Source organism: Gigantopelta aegis, chromosome 3 (genome assembly GCF_016097555.1).
Source record: "Gigantopelta aegis isolate Gae_Host chromosome 3, Gae_host_genome, whole genome shotgun sequence".
Taxonomy (NCBI): domain Eukaryota; kingdom Metazoa; phylum Mollusca; class Gastropoda; order Neomphalida; family Peltospiridae; genus Gigantopelta; species Gigantopelta aegis.
In genome coordinates, this window is record NC_054701.1 from 25,454,595 (window position 1) to 25,476,358 (window position 21,764).

The following is a 21,764-nucleotide window of genomic DNA, read 5'->3' on the forward strand; positions in this document are numbered from 1 at the left end:
ATGACAGTAACTCTTCTTGGTGACCTGAAATCACAAAAATAAATTGCAGAAGTTAATTTATGATCTCAAAAAACCCTCATCAAGTGATAATCTATGCACTGTTAAAGTAGAAATTTCCCCCAAAACACGATTTTTACTACTATTGGCGGCCATCATTGTTTTCTTGCTTCCCGCGGTTAGCTAGGGTTAATCTTTGGAATGTTTGCGGATTATGGACCAGGAGGCATCACTTTACCATCTTTGAGTAATTCAGCTTTCTCAATTTTTTATCCCAGGTGTTTCCATAATGCTCCTGTACTATAGAGACTAAACGCGAACAACCGTGGCGTTCTACAGGATGGCCGTCATACGAGTTATGAGAAAAACAAGTCAACATAGACAGACGGAGAAATGACGTGCAGGCAAGGAATCTCGCTAAAAAAAGAATCCAACCTGGTGGTGCAGACTGTCGAAACGAGAAGCGTTCCAGCGTTCAATCAGTTCAAGTGGCCGCATACATCCCAGTAGAAAACTTCACTTCGCTGACAAAAACAACGAAGTGAAGGATTCCCAAGTCAAGCCGCATAAGCACGTGCAGTGTGCACAAGCGAAATAAACACGTCTTACCGCGTCGAGCTCCAGACTGGGAATGTATTGCATTGGAAGCATTTGATTAAGTATAAGGGAGGTAACTCTGTCAGGGACTAAACATAGCCCCTTCCCAAAAGCAAATGACACTGAAAAACGCTTTACCACTGGGCTACGTCCCGCCCCTACAGTGACACAGATTCTACATATAATGATGTCACCAATATCGATTGTTGAGATCACATAGGGCAAAATACATGCAGTTTTCTGCCATATGCCATTTTACTTTTTTATGGAATACTCTTCAAGAAGAGTGAAAGCCTCCGAAGTATGTGAAATAATTAATATGAAATCAATGTGTTCTAGTGGGGTCTTTAAACAAAACAAACTTTAAAAAATAATAATATGACGTCATCATGTTTGTTTTTATATCATATGAGGTTGTTAGATTAAGTCATTTCCTTTCACCCCTCTTGGAGAGTATTCCATAAAAAGGCAAAATGGCAGCCAGCACAAAATTACATGTTTTTTTCCCTATGCGATCTCAACGAAGTCGATATAGGTGAAATAGTTATCATCTAGTACGTGGAATCTGTGTCATTGTAATGGGGTTTTTCAAGATTTCTGTCTGGACAAAATGTAGCTAAAATCTAACGAAAAATAAAGGTAGGAGAGAAATGTGGTTCGGACTTTAGGCGTGAGTACAATAAGTTATGCATAATGCAGGTGTGGGGGTGGGTATCTAGTCTGTGGCAAGTTTTTAAGGGTGTCAAGTACTGCTCCCTAGAACTCGAAAATGTTTTTTATTTATTTATTTATTTTTATTAGCGCGGGAAGCTGTGTCTACCGTGTGGTAGTCAGCCATTCCATGTTTTCGCTAAAATAATCAGACTGAGAAAGCGATCCTGACCACCGTATTGTTATATCGTTATGGTCACGAGTGTCAAACACTTTTGTTTTTCAAACCTACCATATTATACAGGGTTTCTCTGTAAACTCCCTCAAGTTTGCCAATAAGCTGCTAATATTTACTATAATGACCACGAGACAACAAAAGCAGGAAAACGAAAAGGGGGATAACTATTCCTTGAAAACGCAATGACGTCACTACGATGCCCGGATATTCAGTACCGTCAGTTAGCGTTGACAAACCTAGCAATCGCATTTATTATATACATACAGGGGTTCAAATATTTCCACAAAAATTACTTGCCACAGGGCAAGTGCTAATCAGATATTCACTTGCCCCATATATTTTTCCACTTGCCCATAACTCTTAAGGTAACCAATTATACTACTGTACTTAATTTAATAATGTAATAATCTTGAATTTCAGAAAGTAATTGGTTTAATTGCACAAATAAAGAATTTTGGTAATAGGATACACCACTTACCCAGGAAGTACTAAATGTATATGTCTGTTCAGTAGTATCCACTGTTTATTGTACTTTTGTCCGTCTTCTCTACTTGTTGATTTAAACTTTATGTTTTAAATAGTGTCCACTTGTTGATTTAAACGTTGTTATTTGTTTGGTAGTGTTTACTTGTTTATCTTTATTGTGTCAATGTATGTCTTAGTGACCACTTGGATGTGGCGAAAACCCTTTCTACTTGCACGAGCCATTTTATTTTTAATGGCTGACATTGGTTAAAAATCTGTTACGGATTTTTGCCCATGTGTTATTATTGTGAGTATATTATTTAACACTCTCGACCCCAAAACACTTCTGTGGGATGTTTTTACCCTGTTCATAGCTGAGAAACATCTCTCGCAAACAGCCGTGGCTGGACTCAAAGTAATCATGAGCTCCATTACTCTGCTTGGTAAACAACAGCACGGTGGTAGGCCTACATCGATTGCAGCCTTGTAATTTATTTATTTTGTTAACATAATTTATTTGTTAAAAACAATATTAATAAAGCAGAATTTTATTTTATAAATAATGCTGATTATTATTATTATTATTATTATTATTATTATTATTATTAATATTATCATGATCATTATGATTATTATGATTATTATTATTATCATCATTATCGTTATTATTATTATTATTATTAGTAGTAGTAGTAGTAGTAGTAGTAGTAGTAGTAGTAGTAGTATTCCATCAAAGGATTGAGATGTCCTATTACGCATTAAAATGTTTTTTGTTTCTAACGTCACAATATTTTTTCCCATAACATTCAGTTAAACAGGGGTTAATGGTTAGTAAATAGTGAGTGGGATGAAAGTGGGACAGACAGATAGAAATGCGCAGGAGTACGGCTCAAATCATGGGTACAATGAGTGTATATTGAACAAAAAAAATCAATTTTCAAAGGATATGTAAAAAATTTCAAAGTTGTTTTTCACCCATGTTCAGGAAAGACTTTATAGAACGTAGTTGGAGCAAAGTTTGCTATGTTTGGTTTGCACCAAGTTGGCATCAGACTAGAGTTATCCACCCATTTGGTTGTCCAAAATACGGAAACTAATGCGAGAAAATATAGTTTTCTTGTTATGTGATTAATGGCTGGGGAGCTGCTTTGTATACCGGATTGTTACACTGGGTTTGACAGGTAAGAGGATGCAGTTAGTGAATATGTGCACTTGGTTTACACTGGATACTGCATAATGTCCCCCAGAGCACTTTGAAGTCATGCAAATTTTTTGTAAAATGCGCAGAAATGGGTGTGATTCGGTCCCTTAGCCCACGTGTGTTTGTTTACATTGATATAACGCGGAAAAGAGCTGGACAACAGAGGTCGTCCTTTTGAGTGTTCATCGGGCCCAGGCAGGTAATGTTTCCTGTGAAATGCTAATGGCCTGGTGAAATTAATAAAAGTGCTACATCCACTGGGGCTACATGAGAATACATAGTGAAATTAATTGTGGTCTGAGGCCAGTTATGGCAGAGCCTCGCTGCATTCGCCATTCTAACCTTCGAAGGATAAAGCCGATATCTTAAGACAGTATATTATATACATAGCAATGAAATATATAGATTTACGGAAACCACAAAAGTCATATCCGGTGAAAAGTCATATTTTCACTGTATTTTAGCTACAGTGAAAATATAGAAATCGTATTTACTTTTTTGTAACAGTGCATGATTAAATTATCTCCCTTTGTCTCGTTTCTTCGTATTTAAGTTTAATGATTACCAATGCATCTGATCGTATTTGAAAAATAGAAAAATGTAATTTAAACAACTTTACCTATTAAAAAGGGATACGAAGTGCAATTACGATAAAATGTCTAAAACGAATTGAATACGAAGCTAAATAATGACACAATGTAGTGTCATTGAGTATAAGTGTCACAATTTAACGGCGTTCGATTCGTTTTGTTTTTGTGGGAGTTTTTGGAGGATCGCTTCGTCACGTATGTTTGCACAGCAGTATTATTAAATAAATGTTAACAAAGATCATTTTTATTTTTAAAAGTCTATGTTCAAGTAAATTTTCTGGAAAGGTTCCATAGGAAGAAATATATCATGGCGTTACGTGTTTTCGATAGAATAAGCGAAAGATATTACCAAAAAGCGAAAGATATTGTCAAAAATTAGGAAAGATGTATATAATAAATAGACCATTTCATGGTGTTTTTTCCGAATACGATTTTTATGTCAACTCGTGATACTTTCACTCATTGCTTCAATTCGTGAAACTACGGTTTTCACACATCACTCGTTGACATAAAGATCGTATTCGAAAAAACCATGAAATAGCATATATATATATATATATATATATCCTGCAATCACTGTATTTATTGGCAAGATGTGACGTACAAGATATATAGGTCACGTGACATAAGCCCGACTCGCCTCGAGTATTTCAGATTAGATTTTCAATAAATATACTATTTAAATCATTTGTTTTAGTACAGTAAATACAAATAACTTTTGAGATAACAATACCAAACTTGTATATTTATTTATGAGTTTAGAAACGCTTTTTCAGTGTGACGAATGTAGCTAGCGTCTTATAAAGAATGACGTCATGTATCTTGTATGACGTCATACTGCAAAAGCCTTCCTAGGTTGAGATACTCGATTTGCGTACACAAAAATGGATTAAGTAATAGTTATATCATGGCTTTGACGAGTTAACTGTATATAGACGGCGGGACAAGACGGAGTCGAGTGCCCGCCCTCTAAATACAGTTAACGAATCAAAACCAATGATATAACTGTTTTGTACCATGCTTGACGCGTCTGCGAGGGGCGTGGCCTAAAAATTGTGCAGTTAACTTCAGTTACCCGCACAGTTTCAGTTATACCATGGTATTGCAGTTACACCCCAGTTGACATCAAAGAGAAAAACACCAAATCATGGTACAAATAATGATTTTCCGACTATTCCTGTGGAATTGCAGAATAAAAGAAATAACTGGTTACTGGCTTTATCCTGCTCAGGTCGAATGGCTAGGTACGACCTTATTCAAAGTCAATTTGTATTCGCTGTATTCGTAAATATAGAACAGAACCATTTCAGATGCGTTAATATTATCTTTATTTTGTTTTGTTTTGTTTAAATAATCGTTTCGAATAAACAGGACTTGTATAATATGAAGACTTGTGTTACTGGGTTATGGTAGTGACGTAAACAGGTCACTCGATGACGTCACAGCGGCACTCAACACGAGCCGCACTTGTGTGGACAGCTGAGCTTGAGGTTAATAAACGTGCATTTCTCCTTCGTGTAGTAGCCGCAGAACCAAGAGTCGGATAAACTGCAGTCCACTGAAACACAAAACATACCCTGAGCCTTTTGTCACTATAAAAAATATTATAATTTTCTACAAATACTATAATATAAAACAGAAGTTTAAAAGTTTTTGTTTCAACGACATAATATACAACAAATAGTATACAACAAATAGTATAGTATACAATATATAATATATATATATAATGCGCAAAGCCTTTTTTACAGTTTACGATCGTTCTGACAGCTTCTCTTCTTATGATCTACACTGCCAACAGATTTGTTTGTATTTGCCCGATGCCGTAGTTCGCAAGGAACCTTCTGCGCTCTGAGTCGGGATTTAGCTCAGTCGGTTGAGCGCTTGTCTGAGGTGCTTGCGTTTAACTGATTGGGATTTTTTTTTTCTCATTACAATCAATACTGTTTTAATATTAAGATCTGAATAATTGTTGATATATATTTTTTTATTTTTTTTACTTTTTACAAAGAAAATGCGCAGTTTAATTAATGTTATATTTATATGTATAATTTTATTGTGATGTAGGTGTTTATATATAGTATGATTGTGTGTGAATGTGTCAGCCTCAGGTTTGTATTGAGTTTAATTAATGTTATATTTATATGTATAATTTTATTGTGATGTAGGTGTTTATATATAGTATGATTGTGTGTGAATGTGTCAGCCTCAGGTTTGTATTGAGGGGGGAGAGGGTTACCTGGCAGTAACTTACTTCTCCACTCACCAGCTTGACCATTTATATATTTTTTAATTTGGTGTTTTTGTTTTTAAAAATGTATAATATATTTACAGGGTGCTCGTTTTTAATTTGTTTTCATATTTTAATCTTATTCAAAATAAAAATTCAACTAAACTCCTCCTTATGCAGAGAATTCGGCCCCAAACAATCGATTTCAATTTCTTCACCAAATATTTGGGCCAAGGACTAAATAAACGTTTCCACTGAGGGACACTCTCCTAGTGACCGCACCACTCTTCTAATGGTGCCATCATTGGATCTTCTAAACTTTCTGACGTCGGACGTCGGGGCGCTATCCCCTGGAGGGTCACACTGAAGTGCCTAATAGGTATGGTGTCCTTCACTTTCCCCAATCTAATTAAAATTAGCTCCACTATTACATGTGGATCTAAAGACAGCCAGTTGGAGCTCATGTCCACCAATCAAAACCTTACTTGCAGAATCCTGCCAGTGATTTAAAACTAACAACACTGCGTAGTCCCCAATGTCCAGGTAACATTTCGTCTGTAAATAATAATTTAAATATTGACCAATCACACTTCGCCTTTTATAACGTTATTTGGAAGCATACAAATTCTAAAAATATCGGGCGAGTCTATTTTAGTGGCCGCAGTACAGCGAACCATACCAATACGTACGGGGTGGGTTATCAGTCTTCAATTTTATATTAAAAATTATTTATTTATTTATAAAATTAAAAAAACTAAAGCAGTTTCCAGTTTTACATTACAAATTATTTATTTTATAAAATAAAACATGTTTTAAGGCATTCGTAATTCACACGAAACATGTCGTATACCCTCAGGATAATTCAGAATGTTTTCAAATTATTTTTAAATCACTGGCAGGATTCTGCAAGTAAGGTTTTGATTGGTGGACATGAGCTCCAACTGGCTGTCTTTAGATCCACATGTAATAGTGGAGCTAATTTTAATTAGATTGCACTTCCCCAACCACTGAATAATTTCCTGTGGCCTAGGCCTAACCTCCTATCCCAACCTCCCTGTTCCTCAAAGGGCTAAATGGTAATTAAAATTTATGTTATTAGTTTTCAGTTAGACAAGCCCGCTCTAAAAGCGCCAAATCTTTAGATAATTAATAATTATATTTAATTGTGGACTGCGCAAATAAAATTAGTAAACTCCCACTATAGTTTTAGTTTAAATTTCAAAATTGTCCTGGTAAATTTCTGTCCCAGAGCCGGCCCATGGCCGGCCCGGGATGGACATGCTTGAAACCTCTGTGGTATAAGAGCATGTAAAATGATTAAAGCCAAGCCAAGTCATTCCAATCAGTTCACCACAACTGGTCAAAGGCCGTGGTATGTGATTTCCTGTCTGTGGGGAAATCATATAAAAGATCCCTTGCTGCATTAGCAAAAATGTAGCAGGTTTCCTCTGTTGACTACGAGTCAGAATTACCAAATGTTTGACATCCAGTCACCGATTATTCATTAATCAATCATTGAATGTGCTCTAGTGCTGTCGTTAAACAAAAGAAACTTTCTCTTCTTTCTTTTTTCATTTTTCTTCTCTTTTTTTTGCGCTCAGATCCAGTCTACTACCCTACACACATCATGCTAAATATTGGGCACAACCATGAATTTCATAAATACAGCCGTGATGAACGTCATCATCTTTGTCACTTAACTCCAGCCAGTGCACCACGACTGGTACATCAAAGGCCGTGGTATGTGCTATCCTGGCGAAGGGATGGTGCATATAAAAGATCCCTTGCTGCTAATCGAAAAGATTAGCCCATGAAGTGGCGACAGCGGGTTTTCTCCCTCAATATCTGTGTGGTCCTTAACCATGTCTGACGCCATATAACCATAAATAAAATGTGTTGAGTGCGTCGGTAAATAAACCATTTCCTTCCTTCCTTTGTCATTTAACATACAAACTGTGGATATATATATATATATATATATACATACTAGAGCACATTGATTTATTAATCATCGGCTAGTGGATATTAACTAGATGATCATACCGATACATAATATGTGTGGAACCACGCCACATGTGTCCATTTGTAGCAAAGAATCTTTTATGTGAATTTTTGCACGGCTAGAACAGCACATAACACGGCCTTTGATAAGCCCATCTTGGTTCACTGGGTGGGACGGGGAGAAACAATCAGTAAATGGGTCCATCGAGGCTTGAACATTATAGGATATAAATACAACAATAAATTACAACCATTATCTTCCTTGTCATGATGGTAATGATCACCAGCAACATTACTATCATCATCAACACACATCATCAACATTATCATCAATAACTCAACCAGCAACATTACTACCATCACACATCATCACACATCTTCAACATTATCATCAATAACTCAACCAGCAACATTACTATCAACATCATCAACATCATCATCATCAACCACTCAACCAGCAACATTACTACCATCACACATCATCACACATCAGCAACATTATCATCAATAACTCAACCAGCAACATTACTATCATCAACATCATCATCAACCATTTAACCAGCAACATTACTATCATCACACATCATCACACATCATCAACATTATCATCAATAACTCAACCAGCAACATTACTATCAACATCATCAACATCATCATCAACAATCCAACCAGCAACATTACTATCGCCATCATCAACATCATTGTCAACGACTCAACCAGCAACATTACTATCATCAACATCACCAACGTTTCAGCAGCAACATTACTATCAACATCATCAACACACGCCATCAACATTATCATCAATAACTCAACCAGCAACATTAATATCAACAGCATCATCAACCACTCAACCAGCAACATTACTATCATCACACATCATCACACATCATCAACATTATCATCAATAATTCAACAGCAACATTACTATCAACATCATCATGAACCACTTAACCAGCAACATTACTATCATCACACATCATCACACATCATCAACATCATCATCAACAATCCAACCAGCAACATTACTATTGCCATCATCAACATCATTGTCAACGACTCAACCAGCAACATTACTATCATCAACATCACCAACGTTTCAGCAGCAACATTACTATCGTCATCAACAATCCAACCAGCAACATTACTATCATCAACATCATCATCAACTCCACCAGCAACATTACTATCATCATCATCAACATCATCATCAACAACTCCACCATCAACATTACTATCATTATGATCAACATTATCATCAACATCATTATCAATATCATCATCAACGTCGTCATGATCAATATCATCATTGCCATCATCATCATCATTACCATCATAATCATCATTATCATCATCATCAATATCACATTATCAGTTTAATCATCAGGCATCAGCGCGATCCCCATCACCACCATCATCGTCATCACCACATCACCATCACCATCATCATCATCACCACCATCATCATCATCACAACCACATGACCAGCAGCAGCAGCGTCACGATCATTAACATTATCATTAGCTTTACCATCAAAAACGTTTGTTAACGACACCACTAGAGCACATTGATTTATTAATCATCGGCTATTGGATGTCAAACATTTGAAAATTCTGACACGTAGTCATTAGAGGAAACCCGCTACATTTTTTCCCAATGCAGCAAGGGATCTTTTATATGCACCATCCCACAGAGAGGATAGCATATACCACGACCTTTGATGTACCCGTCGTGGCATCACCATCAAAATACATGTTTAGAAAGACAGGGTATTTTACAACTCACGGGTTTTGCACGTGTCTCCGGTGTAGGTTGATTGACATTTGCAAGTACACGTGGCCACATCCAGTTCTCCCCAGTTTCTGCAGATCTTCCCACCACACGCTGAAACAATTCAAGTCAAGTCTGTACTGATCTAGAGCTTTACAGTTCATCGGTACAAACATAACAAAAATATATCGTTTTTACAATGACGGTACAATATAATGTAGTGCAGAGGAATGGATTATAAAATACACATTTATAACTGCACATACATATATGCATATATACATACATATAATACATACATAATACATTTAAATTAATCATTCTTGTAATAGTGATATATATTATAACGTGGCTCGTATTTTGTAACATTAAAATACATATTTCTCAAGTTGATTTAATTATTTAATATTTTTAACACTTAATAGCAAGATACCTTTATAGGCTGGCGGTCTTTTCCAATAAATTGTTTTTATGTATTTACTTCTTAAAGGCATATTGTCACAGACCACTGACCTATTTAATGGTCTAACAAAGTATTACCTGAAAAAATAAATTCGATTTGTCCCTAAATGTACATTATTCAACCATCTTCATAACCGCCATACTCCATTTATTAATGATATTTTGTGAAAATAATTGAATTATTGTAATGGTCCATAATTCAAAAACTAAAATTGCCGAGAGGGTTGGCATGGATTTTATTCCATCATGGTTCAGTTAAGGTGTCTGTCCAGGACAGTGGGTTAGTTGTTAGTGGTTAGTGAGAGAGAAGAGGGTATAATGATTTTACCCATTGAGTAGTTAAAGGGACATGCCTGAGTTTGCTGCATTATAAGATGTTTCCGACTAATAAAATATTTCTACGATTAAACTTACATATTAAATATATTTTCTTGTTTAGAATATTAGTTTCTGTATATTCAATGTGTTTTTGGTCGTCTTAATATTTGTAAGAAGCCGAAACTGGATCTTTACAACAACAAAATATTTTAGGAAATAAAATGAAATTTAACCTAGTACAAATATTAGAACGATCAGAAACACGTTTAATATACAGCCACTAATATTTTATTCAAAAAAATATATTTGATATGTAATTACAATCGTTAAAAAGTCTCATTTAGTCGATAACATCTTAAAGATTGCAGTAAAGTCAAGAATGTCCCTTTAAATTCGCTCTGGGTGGGAGCAGGTACCCGGCTGCGAACCCTCTACCTACCAGTCTTATGTCCGATGGCTCAACCATGACACCACCAAGGCCAGTTGGACATACACCTGGGATAACTATACATACACCAGGGGTAAGATTTGCCAGCCGTTTTGCACTAAAACCTGCTAGACTGGTTTTCATGCTACATGTTAAAACGAATAGTTTGCAAACGCTTAGCGAAAAACAGCTACCTGTACTTGGTTTAGAAATGATAACATTAGGTTACAAGAGAAAGTAATTTACTTTAACACGCCTACACCCTACAACAGACTTAGTAAATACTTTGCAACTGCCCGCAAAAAATGTCTGACTTTAATGTTTTGAAGTGGAATGCTCTATGCCACATCTTTAATACACTATCCATTCTCGACCAACTCCAAATGTAAATATTAGAATAACACGATCTTCTAACAGAACTTGTCATTAACAATAACAGGAACATCTCTAATTCAAAAATACGACGTGGAGGTGAGCAGCAAACGACGCTGGATGATAAGAGGGAATAACAGATAGGGAATAAATGAAATGAAAGTCAAATGAGAAAAAGAAACGGGTTCAGCGCCTGATAAAGCAGTTACAATTGTTTGTTTCTCCGGAGTACTATTTCTGTTTAAACAAGCATTCTGGGAGTGCTGCTACTAAAGTAATACATGAATACATGTCCCCTACCTGGCCCCACAAATCTCAAAATACCAAGGGTCATAACCGTCAAACATGCATAAATTCCATGTTTGACGGAGTTGTGGCCCTTGAATAACCCTTCGAAAGTCAAACTTGATCTAGTCTCTTTTTTCTTTCTTTTCTTTTCTCTCTCTCTCTCTCTCTCTCTCTCTCTCTCTCTCTCTCTCTCTCTCTCTCTCTCTCTCTCTCTCTCTCTCTCTCTCTCTCTCTCTCTCTCTCTCTCTCTCTCTCTCTCCATTGCACATTGGAAAAAACACCACTATAGCATAATTATTTATTAATTATCGCCTATTGGATGTCGAACATTTGATAATTTTGTCATATTGTCTTAGAGAGTAAACCCGCTACATTTTTCCAGTGGGTCATAGTTATAAGCTGTTGTAGCGCACGGTATTTCCAGTACTAACTAGGAATCTTTTATATGCACAATCCCACAGACAGGATAGCCCGCGAGCTCATTACGACTGGGTTACACGCGTCATCTTCGTACGAGGCACACATCTGGGACACCTGGGATGGACATGAGGCTGAAACATAGAATTAGATTCATATTACACCTCAAGGTAACATAGTATTGGATTCATATTACTCCTCAATGTAACATAGAATTAGATTCATATTACACCTCAAGGTAACATAGTATTGGATTCATATTAAACCTCAAGGTAACATACAATTAGATTTATATTACACCTCAAGGTAACATAGTATTGGATTCACATTACACCATAAGGTAACATAGTATTGGATTCATATTACACCTCAAGGTAACATAGTATTGGATTCATATTAAACCTCAAGGTAACATACAATTAGATTTATATTACATCTCAAGGTAACATAGTATTGGGTTCATATTACAACATAAGGTAACATAGTATTAGATTGATATTACACCTCAAGGTAACATAGTATTGGATTCATATTACACCATAAGGTAACATAGTATTAGATTCATATTACACCTCAAGGTAACAGAATTAAATTCATATTACACCTCACGGTAACATAGAAGTATATTTATATTACATCTCAAGGTAACATAATTAGATGTATATTACACCTCAAGGTAAAACAGAATTAGATTCATATTACACCTCAAGGTAAAACAGAATTAGATTCATATTACACCTCAAGGTAACACAGAATTAGATTCATAATACACCTCAAGGTAACATAGAATTATATTCATATAAAACCTCAAAGTAACATAGAATTAGATTCATATTACACCTCAAGATAACATAGAATTAGATTCATATTACACCTCAAAGTAACATAGAATTAGATTCATATTACACCTCAAGGTAACATAGTATTGGGCTCATATTACACCTCATGATAACATAGAATTAGATTCATATTACACCTCAAAGTAACATAGAATTAGATTCATATTACACCTCAAGGTAACCTAGTATTGGGTTCATATTACACCTCAAGATAACATAGAATTAGATTCATATTACACCTCAAGATAACATAGAATTAGATTCATATTACACCTCAAAGTAACATAGAATTAGATTCATATTACACCTCAAGGTAACCTAGTATTCGGTTCATATTACACCTCAAGGTAACATACAATTAGATTTATATTACACCTCAAGTTAACATAGTATTGGGTTCATATTACACCTCAAGATAACATAGAATTAGATTCATATTACACCTCAGTGTAACATAGAATTAGATTCATATTACACCTCAAGGTAGCATAGAATTAGATTCATATTACACCTCAAGGTAACATAGAATTATATTCATATTACACCTCAAGGTAACATAGAATTAGATTCATATTACACCTCAAGGTAACATAGAATTAGATTCATATTACACCTCAAGGTAACATAGTATTAGATTCATATTACACCTCAAGATAACATAGAATTAGATTCATATTACACCTCAGTGTAACATATAATTTAGATTCATATTACACCTCAGTGTACCATGGAATTAGATTCATATTACACCTCAGTGTAACATATAATTAGATTCATATTACACCTCAAGGTAACATAGAATTAGATTCATATTGCACCTAGAGGTAATAATAGAATTGGATTCATATTACACCTCAAGAAAACAGAATTATATTCAACTTACACCTGAATGTAACATAGTATTGGGTTCATATGACACCTCAAGATAACATAAAATTAGATTCATATTACACCTCAGTGTAACATAGAATTAGATTCATAATACACCTCAAGGTAACATAGAATTATATTCATATTAAACCTCAAGGTAACATAGAATTAGATTCATATTACACCTCAAGGTAACATAGAATTAGATTCATATTACACCTCAAGGTAACATAGAATTAGATTCATATTACACCTCAAGGTAACATAGTATTGGGTTCATATTACACCTCAAGATAACATAGAATTAGATTCATATTACACCTCAGTGTAACATAGAATTAGATTCATATTACACCTCAAGGAAACATAGAATTAGATTCATATTGCACCTCAAGGTAACATAGAATTATATTCATATTACACCTCAAAGTAACATAGAATTAGATTCATATTACACCTCAAGATAACATAGAATTAGATTCATATTACACCTCAAGGTAACATAGAATTAGATTCATATTACACCTCAGTGTAACATATAATTAGATTCATATTACACCTCAGCGTAACATATAATTAGATTCATATTACACCTCAAGGTAACATAGAATTAGATTCATATTACACCTCAGCGTAACATATCATTAGATTCATATTACACCTCAAGATACCATGGAATTAGATTTATATTACACCTCATTGTAACATACAATTAGATTCATATTACACCTCAAGGTTACATATAATTAGATTCATATTACACCTCAAGGTAACATAGAATTAGATTCATATTACACCTCAAGGTACCATAGAATTAGATTCATATTACACCTCAGTGTAACATATAATTAGATTCATATTGCACCTCAAGGTAACATAGAATTAGATTCATATTACACCTCAAAGTAACATAGAATTAGATTCATATTACACCTCAAGGTAACCTAGTATTAGGTTCATATTACACCTCAGTGTAACATATAATTAGATTCATATTACACCTCAGCGTAACATATAATTAGATTCATATTACACCTCAAGGTAACATAGAATTAGATTCATATTGCACCTAGAGGTAATAATAGAATTAGATTCATATTACACCTCAAGAAAACAGAATTATATTCAACTTACACCTGAATGTAACATAGTATTGGGTTCATATGACACCTCAAGATAACATAAAATTAGATTCATATTACACCTCAGTGTAACATAGAATTAGATTCATATTACACCTCAAGATAACATAGAATTAGATTCATATTGCACCTCAAGGTAACATATAATTATATTCATATTACAACTCAAAATAACATAGAATTAGATTCATGTTACACCTCAGCGTAACATATCATTAGATTCATATTACACCTCAAGATACCATGGAATTAGATTTATATTACACCTCATTGTAACATACAATTAGATTCATATTACACCTCAAGGTTACATATAATTAGATTCATATTACACCTCAAGGTAACATAGAATTAGATTCATATTGCACCTCAAGGTACCATAGAATTAGATTCATATTACAGCTCAGTGTAACATATAATTAGATTCATATTGCACCTCAAGGTAACATAGAACTAGATTCATATTACACCTCAAAGTAACATAGAATTAGATTCATATTACACCTCAAGGTAACCTAGTATTGGGTTCATATTACACCTCAAGATAACATAGAATTAGATTCATATTACACCTCAAGATAACATAGAATTAGATTCATATTACACCTCAAGGTAACCTAGTATTGGGTTCATATTACACCTCAAGATAACATAGAATTAGATTCATATTACACCTCAAGATAACATAGAATTAGATTCATATTACACCTCAAGATAACATAGAATTAGATTCATATTACACCTCAAGGTAACATAGTATTGGGTTCATATTACACCTCAAGATAACATAGAATTAGATTCATATTACACCTCAAAGTAACATAAAATTAGATTCATATTGCACCTCAAGGTACCATAGAATTAGATTCATATTACACCTCAGTGTAACATATAATTAGATTCATATTGCACCTCAAGGTAACATAGAACTAGATTCATATTACACCTCAAAGTAACATAGAATTAGATTCATATTACACCTCAAGGTAACCTAGTATTGGGTTCATATTACACCTCAAGATAACATAGAATTAGATTCATTACACCTCAAGGTAACCTAGTATTGGGTTCATATTACACCTCAAGGTAACCTAGTATTGGGTTCATATTACACCTCAAGATAACATAGAATTAGATTCATATTACACCTCAAAGTAACATAAAATTAGATTCATATTGCACCTCAAGGTACCATAGAATTAGATTCATATTACACCTCAGTGTAACATATAATTAGATTCATATTGCACCTCAAGGTAACATAGAACTAGATTCATATTACACCTCAAAGTAACATAGAATTAGATTCATATTACACCTCAAGGTAACCTAGTATTGGGTTCATATTACACCTCAAGATAACATAGAATTAGATTCATTACACCTCAAGGTAACCTAGTATTGGGTTCATATTACACCTCAAGGTAACCTAGTATTGGGTTCATATTACACCTCAAGATAACATAGAATTAGATTCATATTACACCTCAAGATAACATAGAATTAGATTCATATTACACCTCAAAGTAACATAGAATTAGATTCATATTACACCTCAAGGTAACATAGTATTGGGCTCATATTACACCTCATGATAACATAGAATTAGATTCATATTACACCTCAAGGTTACATATAGTTAGATTCATATTACACCTCAAGGTAACATATAATTGATTCATATTACACCTCAAGTTAACATAGAATTAGATTTCTATTACACCTCAACGTAACATAGAATTAGATTCATATTACACCTCAGTGTAACATATAATTAGATTCATATTGCACCTCAAGGTAACATAGAATTATATTCATATTACACCTCAAAGTAACATAGAATTAGATTCATATTACACCTCAAGGTAACATAGTATTGGGTTCATATTACACCTCAAGATAACATAGAATTAGATTCATATTACACCTCAAAGTAACATAGAATTAGATTCATATTGCACCTCAAGATACCATAGAATTAGATTCATATTACACCTCAGTGTAACATATAATTAGATTCATATTGCACCTCAAGGTAACATAGAACTAGATTCATATTACACCTCAAAGTAACATAGAATTATATTCATATTACACCTCAAGGTAACCTAGTATTGGGTTCATATTACACCTCAAGATAACATAGAATTAGATTCATATTACACCTCAAGGTAACCTAGTATTGGGTTCATATTACACCTCAAGATAACATAGAATTAGATTCATATTACACCTCAAGATAACATAGAATTAGATTCATATTACACCTCAAAGTAACATAGAATTAGATTCATATTACACCTCAAGGTAACATAGTATTGGGCTCATATTACACCTCATGATAACATAGAATTAGATTCATATTACACCTCAAAGTAACATAGAATTAGATTCATATTACACCTCAAGGTAACCTAGTATTGGGTTCATATTACACCTCAAGATAACATAGAATTAGATTCATATTACACCTCAAGATAACATAGAATTAGATTCATATTACAACTCAAAGTAACATAGAATTAGATTCATATTACACCTCAAGGTAACCTAGTATTCGGTTCATATTACACCTCAAGGTAACATACAATTAGATTTATATTACACCTCAAGGTAACATAGTATTGGGTTCATATTACACCTCAAGATAACATAGAATTAGATTCATATTACACCTCAGTGTAACATAGAATTAGATTCATATTACACCTCAAGATAACATAGAATTAGATTCATATTGCACCTCAAGGTAACATATAATTATATTCATATTACAACTCAAAATAACAGAATTAGATTCATGTTACACCTCAGTGTAACATATAATTAGATTCATATTGCACCTCAAGATACCATGGAATTAGATTTATATTACACCTCATTGTAACATACAATTAGATTCATATTACACCTCAAGGTTACATATAATTAGATTCATATTGCACCTCAAGGTACCATAGAATTAGATTCATATTACACCTCAGTGTAACATATAATTAGATTCATATTGCACCTCAAGGTAACATAGAACTAGATTCATATTACACCTCAAAGTAACATAGAATTAGATTCATATTACACCTCAAGGTAACCTAGTATTGGGTTCATATTACACCTCAAGATAACATAGAATTAGATTCATATTACACCTCAGTGTAACATATAATTTAGATTCATATTGCACCTCAAGGTACCATGGAATTAGATTCATATTACACCTCAGTGTAACATATAATTAGATTCATATTACACCTCAAGGTAACATAGAATTAGATTCATATTGCACCTAGAGGTAATAATAGAATTGGATTCATATTACACCTCAAGAAAACAGAATTATATTCAACTTACACCTGAATGTAACATAGTATTGGGTTCATATGACACCTCAAGATAACATAAAATTAGATTCATATTACACCTCAGTGTAACATAGAATTAGATTCATATTACACCTCAAGATAACATAGAATTAGATTCATATTGCACCTCAAGGTAACATATAATTATATTCATATTACAACTCAAAATAACAGAATTAGATTCATGTTACACCTCAGTGTAACATATAATTAGATTCATATTGCACCTCAAGATACCATGGAATTAGATTTATATTACACCTCATTGTAACATACAATTAGATTCATATTACACCTCAAGGTTACATATAATTAGATTCATATTGCACCTCAAGGTACCATAGAATTAGATTCATATTACACCTCAGTGTAACATATAATTAGATTCATATTGCACCTCAAGGTAACATAGAACTAGATTCATATTACACCTCAAAGTAACATAGAATTAGATTCATATTACACCTCAAGGTAACCTAGTATTGGGTTCATATTGCACCTCAAGATAACATAGAATTAGATTCATATTACACCTCAAGATAACATAGAATTAGATTCATATTACACCTCAAGGTAACCTAGTATTGGGTTCATATTACACCTCAAGATAACATAGAATTAGATTCATAGTACACCTCAAGATAACATAGAATTAGATTCATTTTACACCTCAAAGTAAGATAGAATTAGATTCATATTACACCTCAAGGTAACATAGTATTGGGCTCATATTACACCTCATGATAACATAGAATTAGATTCATATTACACCTCAAAGTAACATAGAATTAGATTCATATTACACCTCAAGGTAACCTAGTATTGGGTTCATATTACACCTCAAGATAACATAGAATTAGATTCATATTACACCTCAAGGTTACATATAGTTAGATTCATATTACACCTCAAGGTAACATATAATTGATTCATATTACACCTCAAGTTAACATAGAATTAGATTTCTATTACACCTCAACGTAACATAGAATTAGATTCATATTACACCTCAACGTAACATAGAATTAGATGCATACTACACCTCAATGTAACATAGAATTAGATTCATATAAACTTACACCTCAATAAAATGCTTCAATCAATCAATGAACGGATCTAAACTAAGCCTATAATTATACAGTTCGTACGTAGAAGACGTTTAATTCAACTAGTCTGCAATATGCATACACACGCGTACTAAGACACACATACCAACACACACGTACATACATACCAACACACGCGTGCATACATACCAACACACACGTGTGCACACATTACAACACACGTGTGCACACATACCAACACACGCGTGTGCACACATTACAACACACGTGTGCACACATACCAACACACGCGTGCACGCACGCCCCCACCACAAACACACACACCACACACACACACACACACACACACATGCATACATACATACATACATACATACAGATACACACACCTCCTCGTCGTAGACAGACCGCCTATGTAGGGTATGTGCTCAGGACAACATACTTGAACCGTAATTGACTACAAACACGGAAATAAAAATAAACCAAAATAAATAAATAAATAACTCATGTAATAACGTTGCTTAAGGGAGCTTAAGCGAGCTGTGTGAATTAGGACTGGGATTACTCACAGGTCTCGCACAGGTCTCCGGAGTAGTACATGGACGGACAGGTACACGTACACGTGTTCGGATCCAGATTCCCGCCATTGTAGCACAATTTACCTCCACAGTTTGTGGAACAGTACAAATACAAACTGTTAGAGGGAACGAGAATGGGGAGGACGAGAAGAGAGAGAGAGAGAGAGAGAGAGAGAGAGAGAGAGAGAGAGAGAGAGAGAGAGAGAGAGAGAGAGAGAGAGAGAGAGAGAGAGGTGGGGGGGAGAAGAGAAAGGGAAAAAAGAGGAGCGAGAGACAAAAAAATGAAAGAGAGAAAAACAAAAGACCGAGGGGGAGGGAGAGAGAAAAAAAGAAAAGAAAAGAGACAGACAGTGACAGAGACGAGAGAAACATTTAAAAACATACAGTTCAACAACAGCTGTGTTTGTATTAGGAAAAGTATTTTATGAGATGTGGAGGACGAAATTGCACGTTTAAAAGAGACGAAACGGAATATTAATAATTATTTCTAACAAAAGATTTATAATACGAATATGTTTATTTGGATTTCACACGTGCATAGTACATAGCTCGTATATACTTTATAATGCATATACATAAATACGCATCTTCTTAATTAACATTAAGGTTAAAAGTGAATATAAAATTGAAATGACAACTGTCAAATTATGTATGGTTACTATTTTGTCTGACTGTTTGAGCCTTAAAGGTGCAGACCCTGGTATTAACACGTAGAACATGGACACTAAGTTAAGTTAATGTACAAACCTGTAACTCTTTTGGATAAAGTTACAATACAGTGAAAGAAGAGTCTGTGACGTTAAAACCAGGAAATATCCTTAAAAATAGACTAGAACTCAAATCAATGACCGCTATTTCTCTGACGCACGTGCGTTTTTAAAAAATATGAAAAATGCTCCTTTTTTGGTATTAAAAATACCAGGATGACCAGAAACAATTCGGTACTATGGAAATAGATAATCTAAAGAATAACATATAAGTAATCATAAACGGCTCTAATAGTGAAAGAAATATGCTGTAGTGTATATAAACTAGGGTATGTCCCTTTAATTATAAACTTGCTCGAGTTAGTACAATTGTATATATTTAAAGTGTTTAGCATTAATAAATATAATTTAAGTTCATCGCGGATAGATCTTTGTGTATGGTTATTTTTAATGATTATGCGTTTTAAATATATGTTTCTTAATTCATGAAATTTGTTACAATGTAGTAAAAAGTGCATTTCTGTCTGAACAAAAGGGGCAGTATCTTTCTTCTCTTAGAATTTTTTTTTTAATTTTTTTTATCTTCCATTTTTAATATTGAAATGTTTTATTATATTATAAAGCAGTTTCTGCGTGTAAGGCCAGGTTCTTTTAAAGTAAAGTTTGTTTTGTTTAACGACACCACTAGAACACATTGATTTATTAATCATCGGCTATTGGATGTCAAACATATGGTAATTCTGACATATAATTATAGAGAGGAAACCCGCTACAGTTTTCCATTAGTAGCAAGGGAACCTTTATATCCACCATCCCAAAGACAGAACAGCACACACCATGGTCTTTGATAGACCAGTCGTGGTGCACTGGGTGGAGCGAGAAATAGTCCAATGGGCCCACTGAAGGGGATCGATCTTAGATCGACCGCGCATCATACGAGCGCTTTACCCCTGGGCTACATTCCGTCCTCTCCAGAAGTTAAGACATCAACTGAAAGACACGTCATCACTCCGACTAGATGTTTACGTACCACACAAATGACTGTCTCCAGAACACGACTTGTTACAATCTGCACAATTGGTACCACTCTTATAAGGCTTGATCATGCCCATCTGTCTGCAATGTACGGAAAACACATTAACATGCTATAGATCAGTGTGATCCAAAACAATCTA

General features: G+C 34.2%; 2 protein-coding genes across 2 annotated transcripts in view; one reads left to right on the forward strand and one right to left on the reverse strand.

Annotated features, from left to right (window-relative positions):
- Nucleotides 1–9,216, forward strand: LOC121368563 (putative GPI-anchored protein pfl2). The gene is made up of 2 exons (XM_041493301.1): nucleotides 1–6; nucleotides 8,533–9,216. Exons 1-2 carry the CDS (start codon nucleotides 1–3, stop codon nucleotides 9,214–9,216), a joined length of 690 nt encoding a protein of 229 aa, XP_041349235.1.
- LOC121389542 (cysteine-rich venom protein-like) overlaps nucleotides 5,054–21,764 on the reverse strand; it is a 26,728-nt gene continuing 10,017 nt past the window's right edge. The window contains exons 4-7 of the mRNA XM_041521213.1: nucleotides 21,620–21,705; nucleotides 12,039–12,158; nucleotides 9,756–9,854; nucleotides 5,054–5,297 (exon numbers count right to left, since the gene is read on the reverse strand). Coding sequence (XP_041377147.1) covers nucleotides 12,049–12,158; nucleotides 21,620–21,705 — 196 coding nt within the window. The 3' untranslated portion in view covers nucleotides 5,054–5,297; nucleotides 9,756–9,854; nucleotides 12,039–12,048. The remainder of the gene's footprint in view (nucleotides 5,298–9,755; nucleotides 9,855–12,038; nucleotides 12,159–21,619; nucleotides 21,706–21,764) is intronic.